This window comes from Clarias gariepinus, chromosome 17, assembly GCF_024256425.1.
Source record: "Clarias gariepinus isolate MV-2021 ecotype Netherlands chromosome 17, CGAR_prim_01v2, whole genome shotgun sequence".
NCBI classification, from domain to species: Eukaryota; Metazoa; Chordata; class Actinopteri; order Siluriformes; family Clariidae; genus Clarias; species Clarias gariepinus.
The window spans coordinates 14,863,341-14,886,228 of NC_071116.1; the positions used below are offsets into that span (position 1 = coordinate 14,863,341).

General features: G+C 40.2%; 1 protein-coding gene across 1 annotated transcript in view; it reads left to right on the forward strand.

Annotated features, from left to right (window-relative positions):
* The first annotated feature begins 10,412 nt into the window (after positions 1 to 10,412).
* cblb (Cbl proto-oncogene B, E3 ubiquitin protein ligase) overlaps positions 10,413 to 22,888 on the forward strand; it is an 84,790-nt gene continuing 72,314 nt past the window's right edge. Inside the window, exons 1-3 of the mRNA XM_053516267.1 lie at positions 10,413 to 10,733; positions 11,358 to 11,535; positions 13,114 to 13,364. Coding sequence (XP_053372242.1) covers positions 11,368 to 11,535; positions 13,114 to 13,364 — 419 coding nt within the window. The 5' untranslated portion in view covers positions 10,413 to 10,733; positions 11,358 to 11,367. The remainder of the gene's footprint in view (positions 10,734 to 11,357; positions 11,536 to 13,113; positions 13,365 to 22,888) is intronic.

Here is a 22,888-nt window from a genome sequence, read left to right on the forward strand (position 1 = left end):
TTGTGTGGTGTAGTGTGGTGTGGTATGGTATGGTTTGTTACACATTTTATGTTATACATTTTGTTGGTATGTTGTTTTATGTTATATTATGTTATGTTATACATCTTGTTGTTATGTTTTATGTTTTGTTATGTTATGCCCGATTGATTTACAATCAAACTTCACCAAAACCTTTTGTAATATATGTAAAATTTCAAGAGGGGTTATGCATATTTAATGTTACATTTGCTATGTTATGTTATAAATTTTGCTTTTTTATGGTTTGTTATGTTATGTTATGTTATACGGTTTATGTTATTTTGCTATATGTCATGTTATGTTATACATTTCTGTTATGTTTTGTTATGTTAATGACTCATATAAGCATAGAATCTATGTTAAATTTTAAAAGGGGTTATGGATATTTTTAGGTTCCTGGTTCAATGCTCATTTTTTTCATCATAGGAGTGTAAATTAAGGTGCTTTAAAACAATATTTTTAAATTACAATTTAATTAATTCTGTTGAAAGATTAATACAAGATCCATTTTAACCCATCGCCATATATATATATATATATATATATATATATATATATATATATATATATATATATATATATATATATATATACACACACAGGTCAATAAGTATTTGATCACCCTGTGAATTTTCTCTTACTTAGAACTCATGGAGGGGTCTATAATTTTCAGCATAGGTGCATTTTCACTGTGAAAGACAGAATCTAAAATAAAAATCCGAAAATCACATTGTATGATTTTTTTTAAACAATTTATTTACTGTTTTAATTTTAAATACAGTGTCAAATAAGTATTTGATCACTTGCTTTTCAGCCGGATTTCTGACCCTCAAAGACCTGTTATTTTGCTTTTAAATAGTCCATATGCTTCTTACGGAGCCACTCCTTGGTTTTCCTGGCTGTGTGCTTTGGGTCATTATCATTTTGGAAGACCCAGTATATATACTCAGTATATACAGTATACAGTATATATATATATAACATTTTATTTTTTGACGTAAACAATTAGTTGCTTGATTCACTATTAGAGAAGTACATACATGCCTCCCCTCCCCCCTGCTTTTATGGCAGGAAATGAACCTCTGTATATTTTTCATGATTAGTGTTCATTTCCTTAGCTGAGGCTATGTCATACATTTTTGTCACTGAAAAAACATCTGAAGGAATGCAAAAAACACAATGCGTGCAATGCAGAACTGAAAGAGATGATGCTACCATATCAGGTCAGCTTCTGTTCTGGACATTTCTTTATACTGAAAGTGCGTTGTCTGAGTAGTTCCGGTTTTTAGCATTTCATAGAAACACAATAAAGATTTATTCATTTATTGCCCTGATCTGGGTGTTTTTGTGTTCTATACCTTTTAGGGCCACGATATTAAGGTAATGGTTGCCCTGCATTCAAATGCATTCAGTTAAAAGAAGTGACAATCTGAGGACAAAAAGAAAAAGCGTTTTTTGATGACCTTTTTCAACTAAACACACACCCACTGGGGTTTCAAACCAAAGCTAAAAGAGAGGGACAAAAACCTTAATAGCCTTGAGTCTCTCTTTCATCTCAAACACAGCTTTTCTAAATCAACTCTTGCCCATAAAGGACGAGTCAACTTAGCAATGCTGATGTGAGGTTGCTGCGGGACTTTCATGTCGCGAATCCACGGCTGACTTTATTTCAAAGCGTGTTCTTCTTGCTTTTTTTTTGTTGAACTTGAAATAATGAAAGCCAGGACCCCCTTTTGAGTTTCACATGCCACTGTAGTTAAACCCAGATTGATCTTGCATTTTTCCAACAAAATGAACTAATTATCACAGGATGAATTAATTTGTGTTATGTGGTTCATTAAGAAAGGCGAGTGAAATCCAAGTGTTGCATACTGAAATCATAATTTCACACTTTAAAACTGCAAACAATTCACATTTTTTGCATGTCAGCCGCTATATATAGGCCCCATGTGTGACTAGTTACGATCTAAATTAGCGATCAGGCAAATCTTTTTGCCATTTTTTTTTACATTGCATGCACATTGAAATTATTATTATTGTACAAAATGATGTTTGTGAATTACTTGGATTTCAGATTTCTGCATTTTTTTTATAATATTTAATAATAATTTTCATGTCTTTTATATTGTACATGTATCTCTACATGTCTCTCATATCGCACAACAATGAGTCTTTATTTCCTATATTCTAGGCTAGAAAAATATTTAAGTCCTAGTATTTAATTCCTTTTTCACGTATTTCCCAGTATATTTATGACACATTTTAAAATCTTTTTTTCTTCAATAATGGCGAGCTGCATTAAAGTACAGTAGCATCACACATTTTTTTCTTCAACTGTATAGTATTAACCCCAGTACATGATTTTTTTTATTTGTCCCAACATACAGTATGCTTATAAAAAAGTAGTATTTATCCATTGATTAATCACAGAATTATTAAAGGGTTCTTTTAACCATTGGGCCCTGTCACGGACAAACTGACTCCAGCAAAACTGTACTGCAAAGCAAATCGAAATAGATTTGCATGCTTTTAAAAAGTTCAAATCGCAGTGTGGTTTGTTTGGTGAGTCAAGAACGTCAATTAATACCATCAGATTAGATGTCGGCCAGATTTAAGCCCTGATCTGTAAGGGTGCGTGTAAACAAGTGTCGGGTTTCACAACAAAGCCAAAGGCCATGTTTGGGAATGCTGGAATAATGCACTGCTTCCTTTTAAGGCTGACAAAGATTCATGGTGACCCCCCTCCTCTTCCTCCTCCTCCTCACAAGATGCCTTTTCCTGAGAGGACGCATTCCTCTGGCTCCTGATTCAAAAAGGATTAAAATACGGGACCAGTGATGCAAGGGTTTGCACATCCTCCCACTATTAGTGTCATTTTCTCTGGCCCTAAGGACAGGAGGAACTGTAGGTCAAAGCAAGTCTGTTAGCACTTTATACTGGTCAGGGTCGTGGTGGATCTGGAACCTGTTACAGGAATGAGGCTGGATCACCATCACAGTGTACCATGCACACGTAGAGATTCATAGCTAGAAGCGATGTTGAATAGGTTGTTTCTGCCAGACGTAGCCATAAGGTGGAGGAAACCAGAGGAAACCCATACAATATGGACACGGACAAACTGTGAACGCAGACATTAAACCAAGCTTAGGATCGAATCGGGTGTACTGGATGTGTAGGCCAGCCAAAGCTGCGTGCTGCAACACCGAGGACTGGCACGGTTTCTGCTATTCATTTTTCCCAGGCTCTTTAAGAGTCTATTCTCCCTCTCCCTCTGAGTGATTTATATTCTCTTTTATGTGCGCAATGATCTCTCACATATAAACACTTTCACAAGCCCGGGCCTCATGCTGGTGACAGAATCCTGATTCGTTAACTTGCACATTAATGCCTGACAAGTGATTTCTGCACTGACAAGCTCAGCACGGTAAGGGTACAGACATGGGTGTGGGGGGTTAGTATGCAATCTCTGTCTATGTATGCATGTACTTGCCTCAAAACCAGCTGCAGCTCAGATTAACTGTGATGTGGCTTTACTGTTTGGCTGGATTGTTTCTCATCTTCAGCAGCTTCCTCTCTGACAACTCTTAAGCTTTATCAGAGCGCCACACACTTTTCCGAACTCTTTATATAGCCCCGTTGCCATGGCTGTCGCTCTGGATACGCAACGGAGGGAGTAAGAGTGAACGAGGGCAGTTGAAGAAAGAAAGAAAAAAAAGTATGAGTATGAGTGCAAGCATCTAAAAAAAACACACACACACTTCATGTATTTATCTAACAGCAAAAGGGCAGATCCATTACTATGCATGCTTTACAGCACACACACACACACACACGCACACACACACGTAGATTGCTTTAAGAGGAAGCAAGTTGTACCATGACTGCTGATTGTGGCCACAGGAAACTCTATTGTCATGGTGAATGCAGCAGGGTAATGGTCAGAATCCCCTCTCTGGGTCTGAAGGCTGTATGGCCGGATATTTGTGTTTGTTTGCTGGGCCTTTGTTTACTCTGCAGTACCAGCGCATACATGCCTGCCATTGCGTGGGAGCCTTCAGGACCACAATAAAGTCAAAAACACTCCACGAAGAAAAAGAGAATGAACTTCGAACCCGAAATCACACCCCTGTATTTATCGCACATCATGAAAAAAGGCGAATTTCGACTAGAGCTGAAGCTGAAATAGAAAGACATCTTAAGAGGTCTAGGAAGCTGGGTAGAGATATAGAAGAGAGACAAGCACATCATTCATGGCACTTAGTGTAAAGACTTGGATGAAGGTTTGGACTCCTTCCAGATGTTTAAAAGAATGCTGAATAGACACTAAGAGAGGTACAGTAGTATTATCCACTACTCACCCTGGCGCTGTTGTCGGTGGGGTTTCTTCTGCCAAATGCTAATTTACCAGCCACACTCTGTTATGTTACTCCACACACTCTATTCATACTACTCAAATCATTTTTTTTTCATTATTAATCTATTCTAATGCTCGTTTCAGAGCATGTGAAAATGATTTGTTACAGTTAAAGGTCTCATTGGAAAATATGCAAAAACTTTATCTGTTTTGCCCCTTTGTATCAGGGACAGGGGGTGAGCATGTGTCATGTTAATGGAACTTTTGAAATTTTTCGTAGTCATGCAATTTGGATTATTTAATAAGGTCAAAAATGTAGATGTAGTTTTTTCCCCCATGATGTCTTCATAGTGTAGTTCAGACTACCATGTAAAGTAATTTGCAGGTTACAACTAAATAAATACATTCAAGAACTGGTATTTACTGTATATTATATAGCACAGAATAGGTGTTTAAATAGGTTTGTTGACCTTGAAATATAAAAGTAAAAATTGTAAAAATGTTTTACTTTTCGTTGTTGTTGTTGATTTCAAGATTTGAGAAACTTGTTTATCTACATTTCCCCAGAACCTGTGGTTAGTGCCCCTCGGCTGAACTGATCCCTATCTGCCTCTTCATATGTTCTGTGAATTTTTTAAATCTTCTTTATAATTTTTATTAGTTATATATATATATATATATATATATATATATATATATATATATATATATATATATATATATATATATATATATATATATATATAATTTATAATAAAACTAATAACTAATATAACTAATATATAAAGTGTGTGTAAGTGTAATCCAGTTTTATAAAGCTATGTATTTTTGCTATTTGTCTAACATTTTGTTTAATGTAAAATGCTATGATTAGCTGTCATTCAGGGTCACATACACATTTTAATGAATTATCATAATTTCTGTGTCACCTGACTTCCAAAAATATGCTCATCTCATTTCCTTGATGATCAGCCGGTAAGTATTAATCATAGTGCACTTGTGTTATCAGTCACATGTGCTCAAACATGATGGACATGGTGAAAAAAAGAAGCTGACTTTGCTGTCTTTAATTAATTAGCAAAAGATACGGACTAGAACAAGACTCTAAAAAAACAGGGTAGGCGTTGTTTCTGTTTCGGGAAACTTGTTGGCCCACCAGCAGAATTCAACCCGTTGCGTTGAACCCGAGCGTTTTTGGATTTCTAAATGAATCACAATATGTAAATATATTCATTCATGTGAATAATGAAGGTAATGTAGATAATTGAACAAGCTAAGACAAGACAGTGTTTTTTTTATTGATATTAGTGTTCAGACTGTTGTTTCTGGTTTAAAGGACATGATGTATTTTTTTGATGATGTTTTGACTTCAGTGCATCTTTCTTCATCACTGTTCCAGTTGCCATCACTGATTGCACTGTATGATGGTGATTATACTGTACAGCCCACAAATAGATTTGGTCACACTTTAAGCTCTGTTGTGTCTATCCTGTCTATACATTCTGGGACATTTTACAGGTTACAACAGTGTCAAACTTTTGACTTCTGGAAGGATTAACAGGATGCTGGGCGGCACGGTAGCTTAGGGGTTAGCACTGTCGCCTTGCACCTCCAAGGTTGATTCCAACCTCAGGTTCTTGTGCATGGGGTTTGCAAGTTCTCCCCGTGCAAATTTACTCTGGTTTCTTTACACAGTCCGAAGTCATGTATATCAAACTAATTAGCGTTTCCAAATTGCCTGTGTTGTGTGAATGAGTGTGTGTGCCTTGTGATGAATTGACAACCCATCGCCTCGTGCCATAGGTCGCTTGGGATAGTTTCCAGGCCCAATGTGATAGAGCGGTATAGGCCATAAGTAAGTAATAAAATGTCGCTGTTTGCTTTTTAGGATCATTTTCCTACTCATCCCATGGCTTAAGGCTGGAAAACACTCACAAGGGATGCCAGTCTGTTGTAAGGTGCTGTATCATGAATACTGTATTCACACGTCCATTCACACCTATGGGAAATTTTAGCACGGCCAATCTGTCTACCGGCTTGTTTAACCAACAGCGGAAGGAACCCTGAGAACTGGATGGAAACCTGCACTGACGTGAGAAGAATATTTATAGAATGTCTAGCTAGTGAACAAGCCAGGGACCCTAGATCTACGAGGTGGCAATACTATCTGCTGCTTGATATTATTCAGTAAATATAAAGGAACTGGGTAGATCGTGAATCATCACCAACATTTAGTTTTTGTTTTTTTTCCCAGCAGTTCTTCTACACCGTGTGAAGCTACGGCATCATTTTCTCTAAACAGGCATTGTTTGCATACTTGCTGCATATTCGGAGTGCTTCCCAAACAGGCAAATAGCCTCGAACTTCCTGTGAAATGCTTTAAAAGCATCATATGCCTCTGTTAAACACTGGCTTAGTCACTGCAGCTACGCATGACTCATACCAATGTCAGCGATACTGATCATCACATTCAGCGCACAGCCGAGGCCTCGCTTCCCCACGACGTGATGCCGGGACGTCAGAGAGGGAGGGGGTTTGTAAATTGTTACACTTTAACGGCAAGCGGATTTCGCCTAACCTCAACTGTTTCTAAATATTCCAGCTTGAAGATGCAACGTTGATGTCTGTTTGTTTGAGAGCTGAGGAAACTTTGTGGGGATTTTTTTCTTTTCTTTTACGCGATCAACACATTTGCCGTTACTCATTTACCGTAACATAGCCGGGTTTATATTAGAGCTCTTGCAGAATAACAGGGCCACACCAAGAAATCTTTTTTCCCTTCCTTTTTATCTGTGTGATTCTCTTTCTTTCTGGCTTTCTGAGTTGATATGCTGTGTTTAACCTTTGCATGTCAAAGAAAAAAGGGGAAGGAGTATCACATGCCAATGAAGAAGACACAAACATATTCTGCTGATTATCCGCGCTTTCAAATCAGCAGTTCTTAACTACCTCAAATCAGCAATTCTCTCTGACCTCTCGGCTAAATATATATATATATATATATATTTTAAATGTATTTCCTTCATTGCATCTGCTCTTCTGTTAAGCTCTCTGTATGTGGTCCTTGTGTATATAACAATAAGCCTCATACCGTCCGTCTCCCTCGTGCTCTCTCTCCCTCTGTTCTGTATTTTGGATAAAGGCCATGCACACGAGGCCCCGGATCGCATCGGGTAGTTGCTGTTGAGTGTGAGGGCGGTGAGTCTGAGAGCAGGCTAGTTTAATAAGAGTGTCGCTGTATCGGATGACCCACGAGTCAAGTCCCGCGGGGCTCCAGTTCACTGCCAATATCATGACTGCTATGTGTACGTAGGCAAGGCTCGCCCCTGCTGAATGAGGGTTCAAGCTGAAATGGCTCATGATTCCATGACTAACATGTGCCCTGGTTTCAAATATTCCAGATTGTTCGCTGCAGTGTCAGAGAGGAGGCTGGGAACGAACCAAACGATCTGCTAACAGCATTTCGAAACAAGCCATGACTGTGTTCAACATGGCTCTTGTTTGGATGAATCAGTACTCTTGCTTCCAAAAGTGTTGCACGGCAATAAGATTGATGCTTTATTGGCGCTTCTTCCACACACTGACACATGTATGGGGTATGTTTTATTATTTGCAAATTGGTCAATACTTTCACTGAAAGCCTCAGTGCAACCATGCTAGTACTGTAAAAGTAATGACTCCATGGCTCCAATAAATGGGATATTATAATAGGAAATTATTTAAATGACTAAACATTTAAATGACTAATGACTGGAGGTTGATACGTAGATGCTCAGTGAAATAGACTTGTGATAAGGGAATCTGCAGAATTTATTCCATAAGAGATAAAGTAGCACTGGCTGCATAAAGTTCTAGATTGCTGTACAAAATATGCAACATATATTTTACAAAATACAATCAATTTTTTTTCCTATTCCAAGAATTTTATATCAAGCCTTGTCCGTAATAGGATAAGAAGCGTCTCTCACTGTTTTCTCACCACTATGCGTCTGAGCACATGGTCTTGGAAAATGAGTCACACTTTTCTATGTAACGAACCAGTGTCAACATGCAGCAATAGAATTTTGCAGGGGTCGTTACAAAACTGGTGCCCTGGTGCTTCTGCAAATAAAACAGTGATGCACTGTATTAACCTTTTCAACTGTTTGAGCTACAGTAGGTCCTCTATTGGATCGGACTAAACGGGCCAGCCTTTACTCCCCATGTGCATCATTGAGCCTTGGCCACCCATGACCCTGGCGCCAGTTTACCAGTTGTTCTTCTGTGGATCACTTTGGGTACGTCCTGACCACTGCAGACCAGAAACATCTCACAAGACCTGCAGTTTTGGAGATGCTTTGTTATCTAGGCATCACAATTTGACCCTTATCAATGTCAATTAAACCTTTACACTTACCTATTTTATCTGCTCCCAACACAACAACTACAGGGACAAAATGTTCACTAGCTGCCTAACATATCCCACCCACTTCCAGGTGCCATTGTAATCAAATATATCTGGAGCTACTGTAACAATAGCCAAATTGTGTGGTTTGACATTTCTTCATTTTATTTTACCCAGTGGGCATGTTGAGTCTTTAGAAGGGCTTTAAATTATCCTCACAAAAGTAAGATATTACTAATTACTCCATAAAGAAGCCCTAAAGGTGGCTTTAGCATGAGTGATTCAGTAAATTAATTCTGAAGACATCTGGGATGTTAACGTTTAAGGGCTTAATGGGTCCTGAAGTTGTTCCCACTATGTCTCTAGTTTATGGTCCTGCAGTCTTACCTGTGCCCACTGGGAACTCATTATTTCATATTTAGGTTTTGTTCTTCACCAACAGAAGAATGTGTGGATTCTCCTTTTGTCATATTTGAGCTCTTAATTAATATAGAAAGACATTACAGAGATAAATGAAGCAAAATAGGAGGTAGCAGAGGTTGTTGGTGCTTTTGGTGGATGTATGCAGTTAGCCTGCTTGGATAATCTGCTCATGAAGCTAGTATGAAAATTTGCATTGCTCATTCATCTTCTATACCACTTATCCTGTATGGAGTCATGGTGGGTCTGGAGCCTATCCCAGGAGATGTGGGGTACATCCTAGATGGGGTGCCAATCCATCGCTGGGCACACACACACACACACACACACACACACATTAACACACTACACCTACTCTGCCATTCGGCTTTTAAGTAGACTGAACAAGCTGCTTGTTTATTTATCTGTCAGTGTGTGTGTGAGCATAGGAGTAACTGACAGTTTTGACTTTGTGCATGGGGACATTTAGCTGGTCCTTATTCATTCGATCATTTATTCATTCATTCAGTTATCTTCTATGCAATTTATCCCATGTACAGGTCACTCCTATCCCAGGAGACTTAGGGGACAAGGCGGGGTACACCTTGGACAGGTTGCCAAGCCATCACAGGGCACACACAGACATGCACATACACTACGAGCAATTTAGGAATGCAAATTAACCTAATCTGCACGTCTTTGGACTATGGGAAAAAGGCGGAGTATCCAGAGGAAACCCATCAAGCACAGGGAGAACATTAAAACCCCCAGGTGGGAACTGAACCCTCAACCCTGAAGGTGACCATTAACCACCCGGCTTCCTTTGCATTAAGTGTTGCATTATTTAATTTAACTTAAAGAGTTAACTGGTTAGCTTTGGAAAGATTAAGGCTACAAATAGTTTAACCACAAAATGCAACAACATTCATGCTCACTACCTGTCTACAAAAACTATAAGTGACGTGTTGATGTGAATTTGGGGTAACTGTGATTCATCAGTTTTCCCATGTCGCATGAAGACCCCTAACACAATTATTTTCCACTGGAACATGATCAGAAGATTTCTGATTTCAAACAAGAAAAAATAAAATAACACGCATACTTAACCACCTACAAATATTTCTCATTATTGTATTAGTCATCCTATAAATATTAAACGCGTACATTGTCACTTCCCTGTGATTGGCAGGAAATGATCTGTTATTTAAATAACTCCACCCACCCAGCTGAGCTCCAGTCGTAGCCCCGCCCCGGGCTTGTGCTGGGAGGGAGCGGAGCGGAGTGGAGCTCGTGCACGGCTTTTAAAGCGTACTGATTTGGACTCGAGCTGTGTTCGTTTAACCGCCACTACGAGCAAAAACGGATTTAAAACTATAATTTATTTTAGTTCAGTTTGGGAAAAGGACTCCTGGAATAATGTGGTTTGCTGACACGACAGTGGAATAGATGTGTTTGGGTTGTTTTTGTCGGCTTTTTATTTAGTCGCTGGAGACCTCAGCGTTTCAACTCGGGAAGTCTCTGCGCTGACATTCCCTCTCTCCCTCTCTCTCTCTCTCTCTCTCCAGCGCTTCCTCCGCAGTAAGTCTGGAGTTTCATGGAAAAACTAGGAAACACAATGTAACATTCAGGAACAGTGAACGCATCTTACTAGAGCGCTCACACGGTGTTGTTGGTTTATTTGTTGTTTTATTAAAGTGAATAGTGTAAATATTGAAACAGAAAACAAGTCTGGAAGTTAAAGGTTGTAATGGTACACCGTTTTAAGACAGAAAGGAAGAAATTAAATTCTTTGTGTAGTGTGTATACAGCCTGTATATTTTATAAAAACAAAGGTGATAATAGTAGCTTGTATTATGTGAAATAATACACATGAGGTATGAGGTTTATTATGTGAAATTGTTAGAAAAGTGGCATTTGGTTGCAGTAACGAATGAAGTTAATGAATTTAAAGATATTGTGTAAAGAAAGCGGTGTTTTCTTGCTTCTTTTTCTGTAGCAGTGTGGAGCGGCTGCGTCCTAAACTGCTATGAATGTTTGGAATAATAGCCTACGTTTAATAAGTGCCCGATTTTTTTTTTTTTTTTTTAAATGTTTGTTTGGGTAAACATATGGATTACTTTATTTTCTGTGCTTTCGAATAGCTAGTGCTGTATTGTCATGCTCCTGCTAGTTCTTATCCTTTAGCTTTTCCCTGTGTTTCAGTGAGGAGGACATGGCAACCGCACTCAGTGGCCGGAGTGTGGGCGCGCGCGCCCCCAACCCCAGGAAAGGGCGCATTTTGGGAATAATCGACGCCATTCATGACGCAGTCGGACCCCCGAAACAGGCCGCCGCGGACCGGCGAGCAGTGGAGAAGACATGGAAACTCATGGACAAAGTGGTAAAAAAAAAAAAAGCGTGTGGTTATACGCTTCCGGATCTAGTCTCGATGACGCAATTGCTTTATCCTCCCCTAATAACCTCAAACTAGTTTTTTTGCAATCATGATTTTGCAATCGCCCAAGTCATCTTGTCGCTGTTTAAACCTCCAAATAAATTATAACCCAATTCCCCCAAAAAGTGTTGTGTTTTTCCCGATCCAGAAAATTCCAGTATCTTGTGATTTTTCCATGAACTAACCCTGCGGCGCGTGGAATACTCCAATCTGGCAACACATGTCTCCTAAGAGTTGTATTGGATGTAGTTTAAGAGTCCATGAATAAACAAACGCCTTCTTCTACTTCTTGGTGTTGCGCAAGAGCGCTAGAAAGCCTGGAAAAGATAAAGCATGTTTAGGAAATCTGTTCATAGACTAGTTGTTTTAGTGATGCTGATATGGTTTCATTCGCAGCTTCTCATGCAGGAGATTTGAACTGAATATAGGAAGCACAAATCAGGCAATAATAATACTAAAACCGGCCTGTAATAATGGATCAGAGCTAAACATTTATATTCCATAGCAGTTATATGCAGGGAGTGAATAGACACCCATAAAACGGCAGCACAGTCTCCTGTCGCCTTGCACCTCTAGGGTCTGGGTTTGATTCCCACCTCTGGTCTGCATTGCATGCAGTTTGCATGTTCTCTCAGTGCTTGGTGGTTTTCCTTTCGGCCATAGTGCCTGTTCTGTGTGTGCGTGCCCTGCAATGGATCGGCACCCAGTCCAGGGTGTACCCCGCCTTGCCTAAGGTCTCCTGGAAAAGCCCACCCCTCTCCCCACAATGCTGTATACAGGGTGAGGGAGTGAGTTTTATAATAAAATAAATGCGTGTAAAATCGTACACCTGTCTGAGGGTGAATGAATACTGTTTCCTTTCTATTGTTAATACAATTTTAGTTCAAGTTAAAGCAACATGTAAAACACAGACAGAGTCATGACCTGGATGACCCGAGATGTCTTTTTGTAGTTTAAAGATCTGTTCAGAGTAATTCTTTCACTGTCTTTCTCACTCTGTGCCTGAAGGCAATTTGTTGCTCTTCGAGACACTAAAGGAAAGTGAACCAAGAAATAATACTAAATTAATAGCTAAACTTTAATTTTATGCACCAAAAGTTTATTAGTAATCATGAAATATGGGTGTCTGTTTCCTTCTCGCATGTCTCGTACAAATTAAAGTACTCTGTACTTGTTTCTTTGCTGCTGGTGTGGGAACATCAAAAATGCATTTTTTCACCTTTTAGTTTGGAAGTTTCAACAAGCATGTGGTGTACTTTTACTTTTATATACTTTAAAATAATTTTTAATGCCAGGGTTTGCATTTTCAGTTAAAAGTGTCTGCTCATGATTATTATATTTTATGCAAAACTTGCTAGAGTGTGTGTGTGCTAAAAGTTAAGCTGTCTTTTCAGTATGGCATTCCTCAGTGGCACCCTATACATTTTACACAGCATTTCTGCCAATGAAGTTTGAGGACACATGAGTCTGAATATGTGTAGATTTAAAGCAAATGCACAAAGTCAGCTTGCATTTTCTTTCCAGGTGAGGCTGTGTCAGAACCCTAGGCTTCAGCTGAAAAACAGCCCTCCTTACATCCTGGACATTCTGCCGGACACGTACCAGCACCTAAGGATGATCCTGTGCAAATACGAGGAGAACCAAAAGCTTGCGCAGCTCAGTGAGAACGAATACTTTAAAGTCTACATTGACAGCCTGATGAAGAAATCCAAAAGGGCAATCCGTCTTTTTAAAGAGGGCAAAGAAAGGATGTACGAGGAGCAGTCCCAGGACAGGTAGGCTCTCGGCTTTGCTTTTTTGGCCTCCCAGTTGCACAGATGTAATTAATACTAAGTTGTCCCTGAGATGCGCTTTTGCAGGCTTGAACACAAAAAGGGGTCTCAACAGTGTACTGTAGTGTGCGTGTGTTTGCAGTTAGTTTATTTATTTATTTATTTATTTATTTTTGGCCATCCTTACGCGGTTTGCCCTTTCTCTCTGGGTCGAGTGTTTTGACACTGACTGATACTTGGGTGTTAACACGGTTTTTATGTCTAATCTCTGGATAATCCTGTTCCTTTTTTTAAGAATGCCTCCAGGCGGTAGGAGGGTGAAACGCGTACAGATCATGAGACTTATTCTTATTCCATGCATTAACTGCGGGGTCTAAACCCATGTTTAACACCAGCGTGAAGGACTGTTCATTACCGGAGAAATCCAGGTCTGACAGATGAATCAGATCTCAGGCACTTATTCTGTCTTTTTTTCTTTTATTAAGTGTCATAAGGCTTAAAGGTACAGTTTGTATTGTTTGAGCCTATATTGTTCTATAAGTTTTTATAGACTTGAAATAATGAGTAACTTTAAAAGTTTCTTCCCTGAATTGCAATGCCGGGGAAAAAAAAATAAAAAATAAAATTATATATATATAATATATTTCTTTTGTAGTTTATCCATTGTAGGCCTTCATTTTCATCCTAAGCTCTTTAACTAAGCAGAGCAAAGTTGCTCAGGCATTTTTGAAAAACGCAAATCACAAGACAAATGTAGAAGGGAAGAAGAAGAAAGCGTGTCAGCGACCTCAGTGCATTTGCATTTCACCCCAAATGACAAACTGTTTCTGTAAGCAAAAACTAAAAATCTGGTTCCTCGATAGCCAAATGTTATTTCCAATATCGGGTTTAAAGAACCGCATCATATTTCGCTTTGTTGGCTTGGGTTGAGAAGCATGGCAAGTCCTCAGATGCTGCCAGGAAACATTTGCATTTTCGGTTGCTGGTTCATTTCCCAGTGTTTTCTTCGCGCGGGTGCTTAATGCGGATTGTTAAAGAGTTTTTGGCAGAGGTGTTTAATTTGGGTTATCTGACAGCTCCGATCCTTCACTCTGACCTCAGTCTTCTGTCTCAGCGTGTTTGTGTTTGAGGAAGCTATGATGAAGAAAACATGCTTGTGGGTAAGGAGCTTCCTGTGTGTTTAAATGAAGGATAATAAAAAAAAAAAAATGTATTGGGTGAGGGGATGGTGGAGTGTGTGCCAGTGTTTGTGTGTTGTGGTTGAGGAAGAGAAGCATTTGCTAGTCTGAGGTCTCTGGCTGACGAGCGGTCACGGCAAACTGCTGTACTCGGTGTCTGTGACACCCTGTACGTTCACAGCAGAGGTTTATGATGAAGGTCTGTCATGTCTGTTGCATATATGTGATAGTGTGTGTGTGTGTGTGTGTGTGTGTGTGTGTGCGTGCGTTTCTCCCACCCCACCCCACCAGCGGGAGATCCACTCTGCTGCCCTCCAGGCCTCACCGCACAAAGAGAACACCTCCCCCTAGAGACAAAAGAAGAAGAAAGGACAGTGGGGACACATGCTTTTCAACTGTGTCTGTGTTTGAGGGGAAAATGTAAAAGGTGGCAAGAAGAGTGCAAATAGGATGTGCCCACTGCCACCCCCATCCTCCATGAATGTTCTTTGTTTTTTTTCTCTCCTCCCATGATGTTAGCTGTCAGCTCTTTGTGTCCCAGTGTCATTCTGTCATGTGTGCAATTCTTCGTGAAGCATACTTTGACTTGTCTTAGAAACGAACCGTATTAGTAAGAGCAAAGACGCGGCACTGGAACGCATCAGCAAGCTGCCAAGGGCCTCACATGTGCTTTTGTAATTACGCTACACCTCCTGATCCCTACCATGTGTGCTGTAAATATCACTCCTGCCATGCAGCCTCACACACACTTCGTTCGGAGAAACAGGGAATCAGGAACATTCGTAGCTCTTGCAAGGAAATCATTGCAACCTGTGTACACACAACACGCCTCGGCACTACCGTGTCTGTTTAGAATCCTCTTAATAAATATGCATATGCACCGAATATATCGTCCTAGCCTTCCAGGTATATTTGTAAACTGACATTTTATGCATTAAAACTTTTTCATTTGCAATTGCTAAATATCTTCCTGTCCTAAAGGAGATTCCATTAATCTTGCCCAATGTTAATTAGGTTTAAAGACTAGCCTAGGTTCCATGCCATGCCACACAATTAGCTTTCGATTGGAATAAGCTGGAGCATTATTCTGAGGATGGATTTTGTATTTAAACTTGAACGCATTGTTTATCATTATTGCTCATCAGCAAATTTTTCATCTGTGCTAAATATCTAAAGTGTAAAATGCTGATATGTTTAACAGTTAATCGAGGGTGTCAACCTCACTAAGCTGCCGGTGTGTGTTGCGCAGTGTTTACGACTTTCAACACAACTCTCTGACTCAAATGGTCTACGTAAATTAGTCCTGAAAACAAAGCGCGGCTCTAAGAGCAATCACAGTAGGACGCGACTTATTGGTAGCTTTTCAGGATTATCTGCAAATCTCAGTTTGTTTTCTTTTTAAAATGCATTTATTCGCCCCTTCCCAGGGCCTGTTAGGTCGTTCTCGTGTTAATCTGGGGATTGCAGAGGACAGATACATTGATGCTGAAATCAGGGATAACCCACCGGCTACAAGACTTGACAGGAAATTTGCTAATTGAGTTTATTGCTGCCCACTTCAGTCTTATTCAGTTAATCGAATCGGATTTTTACTTTAGATCCAGCTCCACTTCGGCGCACACAGATATCACGTTTAGACAGCCAGTCGCTGCTTATTATGTCTCTGTTTGAAGTCTGATTCTGATGTGTAAACATGCGAGGAGAAGCAAGTTGTTGTCTTGTTTTAGATCGGTAGAGAAAAAAAAAGCTTGTTTTCTTAGTGTTAAAGTGCTAAAAAGGCGTAAAGGTTGCTGTGGCTTTGGGGTGAGCTCTTCAGAGAGATGCCGAATGTTCACGGTGACAGAAAAGTTCTTTCTAAACATTTTAAGCTTACACAGCCAAATGTTTGAGGTTTGGCTTTTATGAAAGCAGGAGAGTGGGCTTGCAGCAGGCCTAGCTTAGCTCTGAAACAGGACAGATTTACTCTGAGGGTAGATAATGGAAAGACGGACGTGTCCAGGTCATCTCTCTCTCTCTCTCTCTCTCTCTCTCTCTCTCTCTCTCTCTCTGGCCTGTGTCCGGAAGAGAGCATGAGATTTTTTAGGCACTGTGCTGCCTTACATGCACTCCTTGGCTGGTATCAGTTTCTGTCCACTTTGCTGTAAATTGCACCTCCATCACTTGTACATTTATCGAAGGCTTTGTAAAAAGACTCATTGTGACACCCAACGTTCATTGTGACATACAGTATTTCCGTGTTAGTTGCATAGTTTGTATCTCACCACAAGTGTTCCCGTAGGCTGAGGTTAAAATTTGGATGTTTATTGTAATACGTTTCTGTACGCTGTAGATATGTTTGCAGTCAGCCTTATTATAATAGCCTTGAAATAATTAACATAAAGCCGTCGGTTTGCGGCTGATCACAGCGTTTCATCGGCTTGTCTGTGCGAGTGGGCGTGTGTTAAATGAGCTTGAGGAAGGCTTCAGCCCTCTCAGCTCTGATAAACACAGTGCAGTGGTTGTTTAGAGTTGCACGCCTTTCAGCCCTCTACCATCTGCTGTGAGTAAAGAGCAAAGGTTTGACATGTTGCAAAACCTGGAGCTTCATCATCCTTATTACCCACCACCTCTTCGCACACAGCAAGTCAAGCACATTAGAACTCGGAGGCAGATTGTACTGGGACTGAGTTTAACAATGCTGCTGGTGGAAACTTTTCTACATGTTGCAGTCATATAATCGTATCAGAACAGATCACAGCTACTCCCTGTAAGAGTGTTTCTGGATGATTTTGAAATGATGCGTGTGCATGTGTGTGTGTGTGTGTATACTGTGTGTGTATAATGTATTACTTCCAGTCAATAAACAAATAATTGCAAATTTTAGTTTTATTACTTAATTATATATTGATTTAAATCATATGCAGGGCTCCTTATAAATTTAGATTTGTCTTTTAATCAAATTATGCAGGAAAATAAGGTCAACAAACAAAATGCACACACACAAATGAGGCACTTGCAGCAATCTCACTCTTATTTTTCACGTTGTTAAATTATGTTTGACTGACACCGGTAATTGCTGAACATTTCTGTTATTATAGTACACCAGCCTTAAGACAGTAACACTAAAGCCGGGTTTAAATCTGGGCTGTTAAAAGTTGTGTCTTTAGGGCAGGCAGAACTTTGCCAAAGCTAAAAGGAAACCTAAAAAGATTCTTAATTAAGTGAATTATTCTGCTAAGGAGCAATTAGCTTTCACGCAACTACTTATTTCTTGTGCCTTCTAGGAATTGGGACTGCATTATTAAATCATGTTTAACTGCTGTTATACATGCTAACACAGCAGATATAAAAAAAAAATGGCCCCTGATACAGTGCAGTACATTGAGCTTCGTTCTGCTGAATGTTATTAGAAGTCACCTGACTGTGCAATGACGTGCATGGAAACATAAAGCGATTATGAATGCATTGTATTTAAGAATTAAGCATAATCCTCGCAGGTGAACAGATCACGCAGCATGAAACTTTTGTGGTTAGGCTAAACAATTTGACATTACGGCAGGATCAAAAAAAAATTTGGGGGAACCCTGCCTTTTTCTATACAATTTTCCGTTTAAACCTTTTTCATACTGTTTTTTGCTTCTCTGTCTGACTCAATGCTGCCGATGAAACGAAAGTGCAGATAGGACTGGAAAAAAGAAGCGTGGATGTGAAACTCTACAAATAAGATGCTTGAAGAGGGGAGTGTGGCTTCCCCCCGACCCAGGGAGACAATGAGCCAAAGGGAACAAGCGTGCAGTAACCAAATGTCAAAGGCCTCCATCCTGATGATTAAGGAATACACACATGACCTAAACTGCTTACGTGTAACTCAAATGTTCTTTGAAGTCATCGTTTTTAAAATGTGAAGTTGCACCATGATTAACAAAATATTAAAATGTACAGTGAATTTTCTTTTATTGCTAAATAATTTCATGTCTATTCACTTCTAAGAGAATAGATTTCTTCCAAATTCAGTGCATCACATTGCTAATTTTGAAATTAGAATTTTATTAAACGCACCAACATTTACTGTAAAGTCCTCACTAGAATGCATTAATACTAGTTCTTATACTGTTACTATTCTTTTAAATAAAAATTCTTGCCCACATAATACTATTCGACATGTGATGTAAATTTTCAACAATCTGGACATATTTAACTTTTTACTGTGTGGTCAACAGTTTTTGAACGCCTGATCATTTATGCATAATTGTCACCACAAAGTTGTATAGAAAGCATTTTTAAGGTGCAGGAAGGTTTCTTTTTACTGGAAGTAAGAGACACAGACATGTTCAAGCATGACAACACCTCTGTGCACAGAACCAGCTCCATAAACACACGGTTTGCCAAGGTTGGAGTTAAAGAACTCGAGCCTCCCAGACGGAATCCTGATCTCAAACGCCTTTGTGCTGAATTGGAACGCTGATTGGACCTTAGCAGTTGCAGTTAGTATCAGTACTTGTATACTGTTTGTTGTGATCAGTTATTAAATACTAGGGATTTTGATTCAGTAAACTAAAGTCGACTTACAGCTGTACACAAGCATGCCTCCAAAGTGCAACAAACCCGTGCAACCCTTTTTGGTCTAATGTAACTAGTGAGTGCAGCTTGTTTAAAAACAAATAACTAAAGTAAGCCTAGAAGCATACTTGTGTGCATTTTATGGCCACCAGTTAGACCAGGCTGAATAAAATGTTCCATGATGCCCCTGATTGCTTAAAACTAGCTAATTATCTTAGAGTACCGAAGGCATGCTTGTACTCTTATCTGTCCCACCCTAGATATTTTCAGGGAGCCAAACTGCTCTGGTTGTTGCTCATTTTAGTTATTTACAGACTAAAGTTCCAAGGCCTTCAAAGTTAATGACCCCATGATGGATGAAAGGAGACTATGTCCTCCCTCATCTAAGAGGCTGCTTCCCAAATGGGCTCTCCCGCTCTTATTAGCCCCTCCCTGCACCCCCCCCCCTAACCCCCCCCAGACACGACTCCAGCCCCTTACAGCTGGGTCTAACACACACGCATACACAAGCTTAGTGAAGTTCAAACGACACCGGAGCAGGGGCCCGGTGACCAGATGTTCCAGTCTACAAGGGGGCTCTGCCCTGTGCTCTTTCTCTCTTCCTTTGTCTCTGAAAGTTTTCAGTCATCCAGATCATGTTGAACACGGTGTCCAGTGACTGGAGTTGTGTTTCAGACTTCAAAGCTGTTTTCACCGTTCAAGGCACCTCTTCCGTTCCGCCGAATGGTAGGGAAATCTGTTTAAACGCTGTATGTGATTCACACACAGGACACCATGAGACTGATGTGGCATCAGGGTCAGGAGCTCCGAACTCACATAACACCGCTGGGATAAACATGTCAGGATGGCCTTATCAGCATGTCATAAGCAGTGTCTCAGAGATTAGCTTTTGTTGTTACTGTTCAAAATGAGTTCAGTATGTTCTCAAAAGAGGGGCCCTTTGTGCTGAAACATCATTCTGATTGAAACTAGACTTCCTAAAATAACCCCTTCTCTTTTCTCACTTTCCTTTACCTTCTCGTATACGTGCCACTTTCACGTATTACATGCCGAGCACTAGGTTTGCTTTTCGCTCCTTATTTAAGTAATTCTATAACTAACATTAAGCATACTTGCATTCAGCAGGTACACACGATGAATTCTCTTTGCTATCTCCTCTTCCTACACCCTGCTACTCTTTCTGATTGTACTGGGTAAAAAACAAAATCAAATAGTTTGACTTCAAGTTATTAAGTTTAAGAAAGTTGTATTGTGTTGCTTGGAGTCTAAGAGCAAGCAGAGTTGGCTGCATTCTCGCTGGGTGGGAAGACTGGCTTGGTTTCTTCTTCTTTTTGCTTGCTTTTTGCAATTAGTCCAGAGTGGTTCTAGAAAAATGTAGGCGTCTGTAGGACATACACCAAGAATAAAGGCAGCTGTATACTTCAGGCACATAATTCACACGTCAAACTTTCCATCTAAAACTTTCACACTAAAGGCTTCTTTTGGTTAAAAGTTTTATTAGGTTTAGATAGAAACCTCTACAATAGAAGCATTTCTCTTCAGAAATTGGCAATGATGTCGAACTTATAACATAAGACCAGAGGCCTCGAGGGGAAAAAAAGGACAAGTATGCAGTGCATGTTTAATCAAGCCTTACTTCTTTTTTTGGGAGCTTGAATTGAAGTTTTGTGTTTTCTTTTTTAGTGTGGTTCTTTTGTGTAGGTGAAACCCCAGCTATCACACCCCAAATTTGGACTAAACCCATCCGTGACTGACAGAGCTACACGGTATCAGACTGGTCCCAAGTGAACTCATCAGCGATTCGACTGCTGTGGAAAAAGCCACTCAATTCTGAATCAGATCGACACTATAAGAACTGAAGTGAAACAAGCTTCTGTGTGATTTTTGCCTTTAGCATTTTTTTTCTAGATAAAATGAGCTGCTAAGCAAACTACCTGCAGTAGGGAAGTAAATGAAATCAAATGTCAGAAAAACTAAATGAATCAGTTTTGCTCTGATCGGCAAACAGGCTATTAGGTGTGAAAGCACCCTTAGATGATGATGGATACCGCTTTCCTGAAATCGCATTTGTTCTGTGATTTCAAAAAAGACTCGAGCCATCTGCTTTAAATGTTCAGGAGGAACATTTGCTTATTTCCCCCACTTGCGATTCCATTACAGGGGTTCAGGCCCAGAGTGACATCAGCTACCGAACCAAAATGAACCATGTGAAAAATGATGATGATCAGATTTGAGGAATCGAATGCGTGCTCGCTGTATGAATATGATTAAGCTTGGTCTGAGGGATTAAGTGATGAATTAGGGTGTGGATGTCTGAGATGAGCAGTGTATGAAAGCTGCTGTAGGTCTGGGTCTCTTAGAATATCAGAGCAAGTTGCTCCTTACTCTCGGCCGGAGGTTAAGTGTTCTGGGAACAGAGCGTGTAAACGTAGGGAGGGGGAAAAACCCAGTTACATCCTGTTCATGTGTTTCCTTTCTACTTATACCCTCTTATTATCACCCCACACACATACACACATGCTTGCGCAGGCACAAACACATACAAACACAAGCATGACCTTAAATCTGGTGTAGCATGGCTCAGTCCTCTTAGGGCCACCCATCACCTGAAACACACACAAACACACAACGATGCGCAAACACATGCGTCCGTCCACTTCAAATCACATATACAAATACATACTTGCTACTTCGACAATTATCTTTGTGAGTAAACTCAACCACTCAGTCCTGAAACCGCCCCCTCCCCGAACAGCTGGGGCGGAGGAGGTTTCTCTGGGCTGATGTCATGTGGAAAAGCTGTGGCATCAAACCCTGAACGCACGCAGTCGCGTATGAATACACACTGCAGCATTTTCCTAATCACAGAGTGGCCTTTTATTTGTCTCAGAGTTAAACAGCACAACATCTGGTTTTCTTGTTTCCTTTCTCTAAACCTAGCTGCAAGGTCAGTTCTGTCTCGAATGTTGAAGTACTTACTTGTAAGCAGTGTGACTACACAGCAGCTTGTGTGACGTCAGAGCCCTACCTGGACGCCTGTCTTTCCCAGAGCATGTCTGTACGTCTCTGCTTTACTCCAGCCGAGCAGGTGAGGTGGCAAGACTGATTGAGATTGCCAATGGCAGAAATCAATAATAATAATCTCGACAGCTGGAGCTCGAGGTATAAAATTATATTTAGAGTCAGGGAAAGGGGGAAGAGGGGGAGAGGCCTTTGTGAATATTTTTTTTTTTTTTTAATGACTCCACCATTTCATGTCGGTGCCTGTGCTGTAGGTTGGCCCAGTTCCTGCTGGCAGATGTGCATGTCGGAGTGGGAGTGTTTTTTTTTTTTTTTTTTTTTTTTAAAGAAGCGGGGGGCGTGAAGATCGTCTGGAGATGTTTTGTCCGTAAGTGATGTGCCTTTGTGATCCTGGTCCGTCAGGAGTCTGGCTGACATGGTTGATTCATTGATGCGTGTGTGTGTGTTTGCCTGCACACGCCTACTTTTTTGCCTTCAGGCCCATATGGCCCCTGAAATAATCACATGAAGCACACACATCAGTCCCAAGTGTGTAGGCTTCACCACACACAGACACACACACACACACACACACACACACAGCTTTGCTTAGCTTTTCTCCAAGACCTGAAGACAAGCTGTGGATTAAAAAAAAAAAAAAAACAGCCCTGAGACAGAGTTAAGCCTGCAGAAGTCAGAATCACAAATTCACACCTTATCTTCACGTATCACTCTCACCACGCAGTGTGCTGTGGGAAAGTCTGGTGATGACTAGACGATAATACAAGTACTGTGGAAACCAAGGCCCTT